Source organism: Falco biarmicus, chromosome Z (genome assembly GCF_023638135.1).
Source record: "Falco biarmicus isolate bFalBia1 chromosome Z, bFalBia1.pri, whole genome shotgun sequence".
In the NCBI taxonomy this organism is placed as follows: Eukaryota; Metazoa; Chordata; class Aves; order Falconiformes; family Falconidae; genus Falco; species Falco biarmicus.
The window spans coordinates 34,859,324-34,869,741 of record NC_079311.1 but is presented as its reverse complement, the minus strand read 5'-3'; the positions used below and the strand labels follow the sequence as shown (position 1 = coordinate 34,869,741).

Below are 10,418 nucleotides of genomic sequence, written 5' to 3'. Positions count from 1 at the left end.
CCCGGCACGCTGGGCAGCGCCGGCCGCAGGGATCCCGCGGCCCGGGGAGAACGTGGGCGGGAGTCAGAGCAGCGCCCCCCGCCGGCAGGGCCTGAGCGGGGCTGTGTCGTACCAGGAGGCGCGCTCGGGGAGACGGAGGCGCCGGGGGAGCTGGGAGCTCGCGAGAGGCCCCAGGCGAGGGGCGGGGCGGGGCGGGGCGGAGGCGAAGGGCGGCCGACCGACCGACCGACGGGCCTATCAGCGCGGGGCGCCGAAGGAGCGGAGGGCACCGCCCCCCGCCAGGCCGGCCTCGCCAGGCAGCGCGTCCTTCGCGGCAGGGCCTCGCCCGCCACCCCTCGGAGTGTGCCGGGGGACGGACGGAGGCGGCAGGCCGCCGCCGCCGCCAGGTGGGTGCCCGCAGCCCCGGCCCTTGCCGCAAGCCCAGCCCGGCGCGCAGCGCCCCGTCCGCGCCCGCGGCCCGCCCGGCCTAACGCCGCCTGGTGCCGAGCGCCGCGCCAGGCCGCGGGGCCCGGACCGCCGCCGCAGGGGCCTTCCCGGTGCTGGCGGTGCGGGCCGTGCGGCAGGCCGGGGACGGGTCCCCCGCCCGCACCGGGCCCGAGGCGGCCGCCGCGGAGGGCTGAAGCCGGGCGGGGGCGAGCGGGCCGCCGCGCTGCAGGCTGCGCCCCGGGCAGCCGGCGCGGGCGAGCCCCCGGCGCTCGCTGGTGTTGCGGTGGGCTCTGACCCACCTGTCTGTAGAGGGCGCTGCTGTTACAGGCAAGCCCATGGCCAGCGACGGGCACGCTGTCACGGGAGGGAGCGGGAGACCGCGGGATACGCTTTGACCGGTTTTTGGCTCGGCCCCGGCCCGGGGGGGGCCAAAGGGTCATTTAGCTGAGGAGTTTGCAAATGGAAGTGTTTTAAACAGGCTTTTAAACTCTATTATCATTTTACTTTGTGATAATGGTCCATTGTCTATGCAAGTTCCTTAGTCTCCAGGAGTGGTCTTGTGGCCATTACAGCAACCTACTGATTGTTTTTCAAACTGAATGATGAATGATCAAACTGAATGAATGAATGAAGTATGAGTAGCCTGTATAAAGAAGGGACTGAAAAGGCCCCTCGGTGTGCATGACTTTGGTGGAGTGATCCCCCATGCACCCAGCGCTGCCGAATAAAGATATCTTCAGCTCGCGTATTGATGACTGATTCTTTAAATCAAAACTGAAACTTGGAGCATATGCCTTGGACCAGAGTCTAGAATGGACACCTCTAGAGGCATCACAAAGCAAAATTTTTTTAATATTAGGGTGAAATTGTACTTTTCGTCTTTTTTGGGGGTGGAATGCGATGGGTTTGTGGCATTTACCTCAGATTACTGTAGTTTGGAGGAGAAAATGTGTAGAAATAGGCATTGATTATTATATAACATCACCTCATGGAACCAGGTGATATTATTGATGTTTTTGAATTTTAGGTTGATGTAAAAACCTGATTCTTCCTTAAAGACCTTTAGAATTATGTGCATTTGCAAAAAGAAGTTCAAGATTTTCCTGTATTTTGCATGCCTCCTCTGAAAAGCTGCTGATGTAAAAGCTTTGTGTGGATCTCGACTACAGGACTTGGTGTCCCTACTCACTTGTGCTCCTCCGTCTCTTGCTGTGGCACCGTATTTTGTTGTTCAGCATTTCCCTGGTAAGTAATCAAACTGATAACAGCAGGCTCTTACATTTGCACCCGCTTACTGTCCCCATTTGCTTTCCTTTGATACGCCTTTTGTCATGCTAGAATGAGGATTAAATGGAGAGTAGGAGTCAGTTTAATACACACTTACAAAGTTTCTTGAGGTCAAAGAGCTGAATACCTCTAGGACATTTTCAATGTAACATTTCCCATGTTTCTGATGTGTTATTGTTATCTTGCAAAAAGAGGTGTGATTTGTCCAGACAAATCCATTTATTCGGTCAAACCCAGGTTAGGCTTCCAAAATCAAATACTCCATTAATGCAAAGTGTATACAGACAGATGCCTGCAAGTTCATAATAATTTCATCCTTGTGTATATGTATACAAATCCATGGGAAACAAGACATAAATATATCGATAATTATGCCTGTAAAACATTGAGAACCACAGAGCAAGAGTATGTTGGTGACTTGAAGCTAAGGTTTAAGAGTATATAGCATCATTAAAAGTTACATTGTTAGTGAAAAAGACAGCCATGCTTGCCTTTCCTTGATTGATGCCAGGATAAGGTTTATATAGATAATTATCTCATCTAAGTCTTGGTTAGTTTTAGTGTCACATTTTATTTTTGCAGCAGATAAGAATTCATTAGGTGATGGAAATTCTGTTAACAGGAAATGAGTCCAGTTTGGCTTTGCGAAGTACAGCATGGGCCAAGTCCAGACTTGGACGCATCATTTGTTAAATAATTTTGTGGCATTGTAGTATAGGGGAGGGAAAGTTCTGAAGTTTGCAAGCATCCTTCTTTACATCTGCGTATTAATTTTTTTCCTCAAACAAATCTTTATAATTACTTGGGGATAGGCTAAAGAGAGCTCTAGAATAATCATGCTGAAAGATTTTGTCTATGCTTATAGCATTTTAGTTCCTCCATAACAAAAGACAGATCTGCTACAGATATGAGCAGGATGTGAACACCTTAGCATATCTGTGAGACACTTTCCTTCCTCTTTGTCAGTGATGAAACCAGCATGGAAATGACCTCTGACACTGGAGCTCTGCATTCCAGCAATGTTGCTCAGCTTAGTGCAGGCCAGTATTGGGAACCTGCTTGTTCACACGATGGTAGTATGCACACACTAAACACCCATGTGGCTCTGGGATGCTGTTCAGACATATTGAGCTGCTGCACTAGATTTGCCTGATGAGTGATTGGATATTCACTTTCATCAGCTCCTGATCACAAGCAACTATACTTAACCCTTCACAATATTAGAACCCTTCAGTGTCTGTGCAAAACCCCTGCTATTTGGTTTTATGCATGATGTTTTTACTTCATCTTACGGGGGCAGAGCCATAGTTGCAATTCTGTGAGGCTGGAGTTGCACCGTTTTTTAGCCCAGATTAGATGCAGCAGGTCTGACTGCTGGCCTTCCTAATGATGCTGTCTGGCAGCTGTGGGCTTCAGAAACATAGGGAGGTCAAGCTGTATCATCTATACAGTGGGAACATGATGCCATCTGACAGAATCTTGCCCTCCCTCAAGGTTAGAAGTGTCAGACTCCTTTTTGCTGATGAAATAGCAGAGCTTAACAGGGGCCTGGATGGAGAGTGGTATCACTTTATGAATTAGGTTTACTCCTTTGAGTCTTTTTGTAACTGGCATTACAGTATGGCCTTAGCATCATTCTACATAGGTGATTATATTGGCAGCCAGGATTCTGTTTTTCTTAGCTTATTTATAAAAACATTCAGGCAGTCTTATGCTAACTCTGGAAACAACTTCCTCTTGCTTCAGTAGTAGTACACAGCAATGAAGATTTGCTCCTGAATTCCAAAGACATTATTGCTTATAAGTCTTTAAAATTTTTAAAGAAGTAAGACACTGTGTTAGCTTCTTTCTTTTTGTGAGATCTTGAAGCTTAGCTACTGATACTGCCTTGCTTGTGCCCCTTCAGTTGATGTTTTGTTAGGAATTGTCCACTGGACTCAAATTTACCAGAGGGTGGAGGGATCAAAAAAGGAGGCATAAAGAGTGAACCAGAGACATTTTATACACATACATGTATATATGGGGGAATAAGGTACATGGAAATCTAGGCTTTATTAATTCCACTGTTCACAGAACATTTTGGGAGTGCTTTCCTTGTTTTTAAGGCACAAAATTTGGCTTGCTAGGCTGGCAACAAAAGTATTCATTTAAAAACTTGCAAGAATGCAAATTATTTGTTTTGACATTTTTATCATGCATGTGAGTAAGCTGACATGTTGTGATTTTTTTATTTTCTTTTTTTTTTTTAATGCCAAGATCACATCCATTCCGGGCACCTATTTCCTGTGGATGTAAAAATCTCCAAGTATGACTGAGAATGAGGCTATTTACTGGCATCCAGATTTGCATTTTTCCAAAAGGTTCCAAGCTTATTTTTGCACTTATTGTGTAAAATCCTGGACAATCAGATTTCGACCTGGCTAAGTAAAACAACAGCAGTAACTTCCAAGGTCTATGACCAATGGCAGTGTGTGCTGTGCCGGTCACCAGCAACTTTGCACTAACAGCAAGCATACCACTCTGCCCTGCAGCTGACTTTTACTAGTATCAAGCCTGACACATCCAGATGAAGAACCCTTTCTGTTCCAAACTAAACAGTAAACACAAATCCCATTCATTGCAGAATACTCTGGTTTAGACAACTTTATTTTTACATGGTCAAACAAATTGAAAAAGAAAATAATTATTTCCTAGCGTCTGAAATTTGATAATTCAGACTATAATTTTCGAAGGGTAGTACCTTTTCTTTGTATTTTCTCTGTTGAAGCTTCTTCTAGAAATATGGCAAGTTACCCTTACCAGGGTCCTTTGGGGAAAAAAGGTGTCTTTGACACTGCAGTAAGGCTGGTGAAGCAGTGTCATGTCACCCATGTGATTTTCCTTGTGGTTGTTGCTTAGAAACATAACAATTAAGCACCCTTAATTTTAGAGTCCACTGCAATATTTTGTCCTTCCTTAGCAGTTATGCTAGCTAAACTGTCTTTCTTAAAACAAAACTGTAATATCAGTACTGAGAGGTTCTGTAAATGCACTAGGCTCTTTTTTACTGAACATCCTAAAACGTGATTGTCAGTCACAATGTAGTCCTGCTTGCACTTAAGTTGTTTGAACTTGTGCCATTACATTGCGTGTTTGTGGTTAGCTGTAGTTAGAACTATGGGTAAGTCATGCCTGAACAGATACGGTACAGAAGCAGTTTGGCATCTGTAAAAGGACTTGATTTCCGGGGTGTAAATTCTGATGTCAAGTGTCGCATCTGCCAGTAGTCTCTATGCAGACTCCCTTTTGCTCTGGTTTTTGCTTTCAGTCCTAAAATGCCTTGTAAAGGTCCCATTAAGACACGAGTTTGGAGAAAGCACTGTTGTTAGTGTTATTATGAATAGGTGCCTTCAGGGCTCCAGTGTGGCATCCCTCAACAACACTAAAGTTACTTAAACTCTCCCAAAGAAATCACAAATCCATCAACATCTTTCATTAATTAATTTTATGTTGCAGGAAGGCCTCAGGGTAATGCGTGTGCTTTTAATATTACCAAGTTAAATTGCCTTTGCTGCAGCTTTTTATTCACTAGCAAAAAGCATTGTATTCATCTTCTGATTAGGTACAGATCAGTTTTTTCATGGAATAATTTGAGTAAGTAGAATATGTCAAGCAGTGCAGCAAGATTACGGATGTTCAAAGCACAGCACTTTGCATTTTGTTAATATCATGTAATTTTTACAGGCATCTATGCAGTTGAAACAGTGGAATGCATTTATGTCAGCATTTTTGTTAAGAAATTCAAAAGAGGCATTTAAGCAAGGTAGCATTGGTGGTTTTTTCTAAATTGAACTACACTTTTTGAGCTATGCAGTGTTTCTGGCCTGCTGCAGAGTAAACCATTTTTCTGATTAATATGTTGGTACCGTGAACATAAAAATCCTGAGAAAATGGTTTGATTGTGTGTATTTTAGAACTGCGTTTGAAGTATCATATTTATCTTAACATTAAATTTCATGAGCTATGGATTGCCACAAAACAATTGAACATTTTCTTTTTTCCTTAACAGGACAATGGTGCTGTGTTTTCTGAGCAGAACATTGCAACTAGCAAGTCATTTATCCAGTCCGCTGGGGAGACAACTCTGTTCAGCCAGCACAAATAAGCCAGTGCTGACTTTATTCACCAAGGTAAAAGTTGTTTACAGAATAAAGCTAGGCAAGACTGCATATTTATCAGTGGATTCCTGATGAAATGGCTTGTCTTTGCTTTTTGTCCACTTCAAACTTTTATAGTATTGTGCAGTTTGCTCTGGGGGTGTCTTTTACACCAGGCTTTATAGCACAGTCATACTCTTAGTGTAGCAAGCCAGTAGTTACAACCAACAAGAAGATTTCAGCGTAGTTGTGTCTCAGTGACACTACAGTCTGTTTACAAATAAAAGCTCACCATCTGTTTATTAATCAGAGCAATGCAAGCTGCCACAGCTCGCTCTCCTGCCTGATTCAGCATCAACTCATTCATAATCCAAATGTGATAAGGTAGGAAATAATGAGCTTACCTTTGGGTTAATAATTGGAAAAAAGTTACTTGTATTACTTTTGTGTCTTAAAATTTCTAACTAGTTAAGACACTGTATGAAATCAATTTTTCTAATAGCGTTCAAGTTCTGATAGAGTTCAAGTAGTTCTCCAAGGTGGGCTATTGTTGAATGTGTTTTTAACTTAAAATGTTTTTGATGTCTGATACCACTGGCAATTGCAAAGCAAAATCTACTTTAAAATAATCTAATCCACTCTTATTCCAATTAACTCCTTTTTCCCTCATCCCTCTTCTTAAGAATAAGGAGAAAAGAGAAGGCAGGAGGGAGCTATGACTTCTGCAGCCAGCAGAAGCTAGCACTGCCAAATGGTTTTCCCCTGGCAGACTCCTTTTATGCCAATGCAAACATTCATGCAACAGCTGCTCCAAGTTAAAAAAAAAATATCTTTTTTGCAAGGTTACTGTTAACTCAGATCACTTGTCCTGTCTAGCCTTGCTGTGCAGCTGTTTGATTAGCTGTTTGATTACTTACGGCAGCACAAAAGAAGCAGTGACAGGAAGATGGATCTGCTTCCTTCAGCATCATTGCCAGCTTAAAATGACCACAAACCTGCAGTCTAAGTATGCAGCACAAATGGCAGTTATCTGTAGAAATGAAACTGTCCCTTCCACATGTGTATTGTCTAACAGATCTAGCTATCAGCACAGCATATGTCAGTTTGGGAAGGGATTTTTTACTACCTCAGCAGTAGGAATCCTTTTTGCCACCGTAATACACATATGAGAGAGAAGGTTGTCCAGGACAGCTTTATCCAGGCAGCCCTATTACAAATTAACATAAATTTTTTTAAAAAAACATAAAAATTACAAATTAACAAAAAAAAAAGTGATGGCAGAGACCTACTATTGCACTGTTCTACTGAAGAATATGTACTAATATAAATGGACTGTCTATTTTTAAGTATTTATTTATTATTAAACAGATTTCACTGATAGTTGAAATGGTTCACTATCTGATTTTAAACCAGTTTCAATGTTATTAGTACTACATAGTGCTTAATCTTGCCATCAGAGCAATAAAAACATATTCTTTGCTAAGAGTCAGCTTAGTTTGTCGAATGCTTTATGTGACTGCTACGTTAGAAGGCTCTCTACAGCCCTAGTGGAACTGATTATATCCTGCTTTAACTGTAAGGAGCTTGGCACGTTACAAAACTGATGTGCAGGATTCTGGGACGTTCCTTTCAGTCACCAGTATGAGGTATATCAGTCCCTCCAAAAGCAACAAGAACTAGTAAGAATGCAGCACTGTTGATATTTAACATCTTACACAGGTTTTCAGAGCACAAGGACTTGTCTGTATGGGAAAGACAATTTAGATTAGATGTGAATTAAAAGTAGAGTATTTAATCCAAATTAATTCACGCGAAGGAGATAAGAAGTAGCTGTTTCAGATTGATTCCATGTTTAAACAAGACTTAGGAAGACTTTTAAGTGGGAGGGAGAGGAGGTCTTTTCCAGCTGTGAGAGGTACTTCATAGGAGAATGACAGAGCCATCACCTTCACCACTGTATGCTTTGCTACATGAATTACAGGATAAATTCTGCCATTACAAACACTGAAGCAACACACTTTCATGTGAGTCACCTTGTCAGGTATGAACTGCTCTAATGATCATGATGTGTGATCAGCAGAAGTCAGCTGCATAACTATAGTGGAAGATCAGGGAGTTTTCAAAATGAGAGGTTTTCTTTGACTCCGTCACTGGTCAAAACAATGCAGCTGTTTGCTAGATCTCCCTGCTGGAGTTTACTGTCCTCCCAGCTCTGCAGGTTGGAGAATCATGATTAATTCCTTTCAGGCAAAGTCAGCCAGATTGTCTTAAATCACCTTCTTTTGCTATATGAACTGACCCAAGTGACTCAGTCTGAAACAGATTAGAAATTACTCATGCGACTTCCTCATTCACCTTCTGCCAAGGGACATTCTTCTGTCAGAGTGGTACCTGCAGTTGTTTTCAGCTAGTGATGGCAATGCTTTGGATAGTCATTGTTGCTGACCAAAAGAAGGGGTCAGTAAATGTCCTTCCAAATCATGCCCTTGAATCAGCCTTTGGAAGAGCTGTTGAAAACTGTTAATTTGTATCATGAGAAAAATAAAAGCAAGTGAGAAATAATTAAATTCTGTGACTGAATAATTTATTTTCTTCTCAACCATGCTGCACTGATAATGATTTAGAAAGCGGTAAGACAGGGTGGTATGGGGGAGGGAACCCACATTTATAGTAGTGATCGCTCCAGTCTGAGCACGTTACTTTATGGTACAAATGATCTTTGTGTTTTACTGCATGCTTTAAGTTGGTCTGAATATTTTCTTTTAGAAACCATGCCCTCTATGTGATGAAGCAAAAGAGGTGCTTGAGCCATATAAGAGAAGGGTAATGTATTACAATACTGTATGTATTTTCTGTATATAAAGGACAGTTAATCAGGATTCTTTCTTTGTAAAAGAAAATGGCTTGGATTTATTTGCATCTGTTATTATTTCTTGGGTGACCTCATCAAGACAATTTCAGCACTGATTTCCCTAAAACTCATTATCCAAAACCATTCTGTGACAATGCTACTCACAAGTATAGGCAAACTAAACCAATATACACTTTGTCACAACTATTTTTAAAATCTCCGCTTTTGTAAATACTGTTGCCTTTTCTGATAGAGGAATTTACAACTGTTATGAAGCAGGCAATGATATCATTTGGGAAGGATGTTAGTGAGTGGGACTTCAAATATTTAAACTATAGGTGATTGCCATTCTTCAGGTGGGTTTTGATCACTTTCTTGAAGGCAGAAACTTAACAGACCATTAAGAGGGTTGCACTATGCTGCCCAACAGGCAACTGTTGTGTTGCCAGAGGCATATTTGTTGGTGGTGCTCACAGGGGGGTGGTTCTGCACAGAGGATGAGGCGTGTTGTTCTGGACTAGGTAGGGAGTCCTTTTCAGATATGCAGCCAAGGATTGTGGCTATGTGCCTTTTGTATCCACAAAATGGGCAGCTGTCTACAACATGGAAGAATAAATGTAAAAACACCAATAAACAACCCTTGTATTTCTGAAAGAAAATACTGATCAAAAGACAAGCAGGTATGGTTTTTCAGTGTCCAGTAGCTACTAACATACTTATTTTCCGTCACAGTTTATCTTGCAAGAAGTGGATATTACCCTTCCAGAGAACTCAGCATGGTTTGATGAATATAAATATGACATACCTGTTTTTCATTTAAATGGGAAGTTCCTGATGAAGCATCAAGTAGACATTCAAAAGTTTGAGGACCAGCTTATGAAGCTGGAGTTGCAAAATGATGGAAACCAGTGAAGAAAATTCAGCTGCTCTGGTGTGTATCTGAAAGGACTGTGCAAACATAAATTGTGTGAAAAAGCAGTATTTGTTATATGGCCTTACATTTCTTAGAACATATAGTACCAGTGTAATAAAAAACTTGAGTGACTTGTATTCTATTTTGTATTAATCATCCAGCCCAGCTGCACCTGTAGCAACATCTTCTGTTCCATTCATTTGCTGCTATCCTAGGCTGGCTTTTTATTGACAGAATAAATGCTGCTCCATCACGGCAGATAAAGTGAAATGTGTTTGTATTGGATTTGTAGGGCAGGGTGCTGGTAGTGGGTGAACTACAGGGGTGGCTTCTGTGAGAAGCTGCTTGAAGCTTCCCATGTGTCTGACAGAGCCAGTGCCAGCTGGCTCCAGAACAGACCTGCCGCTGGCCAAGGCCGAGCCCACCAGCGACTGTGGCATGCCGCTCTGATAACATATTTCAGAAGGGAGAAAAAACCTGGGCAGCTGCAGCTGAGAGAGAAGTGAGAATATGTGAGAGGAACAGCTCTGCAGACACCAAGGTCAGTGAAGAAGGAGGGGGAGAAGGTGCTCCAGCTGCTGGAGCAGAGAATCCCCTGCAACCCAGTGAGGTCCACGGTGCAGCAGATGGCCGCCCACAGCTCGTGGAAGACCCCACACTGGAGTAGGTGGATGCCTAAAGGAGACTGTGACCCCACGGGAAGCCCACGATGGAGCAGGCTCCTGGCAGGACTTGTGGCTCTGTGGAGGACCCACGCTGGAGCAGTCTGTTTGTGAAGCGCTGCACCCCATGGAAGGGACCCACG

At 42.9% G+C, this 10,418-nt stretch overlaps 1 protein-coding gene across 1 annotated transcript; it reads left to right on the top strand.

Annotated features, from left to right (window-relative positions):
• Positions 1-371: 371 nt before the first annotated feature.
• Positions 372-9,883, top strand: CZH5orf63 (chromosome Z C5orf63 homolog). The gene is made up of 5 exons (XM_056325285.1): positions 372-386; positions 1,454-1,671; positions 5,762-5,882; positions 8,616-8,672; positions 9,433-9,883. The coding sequence occupies exons 3-5, from the start codon at positions 5,766-5,768 to the stop codon at positions 9,610-9,612; spliced, it is 354 nt and encodes a 117-aa protein (XP_056181260.1). The 5' UTR covers positions 372-386; positions 1,454-1,671; positions 5,762-5,765; the 3' UTR covers positions 9,613-9,883.
• The last annotated feature ends 535 nt before the right edge of the window (positions 9,884-10,418 follow it).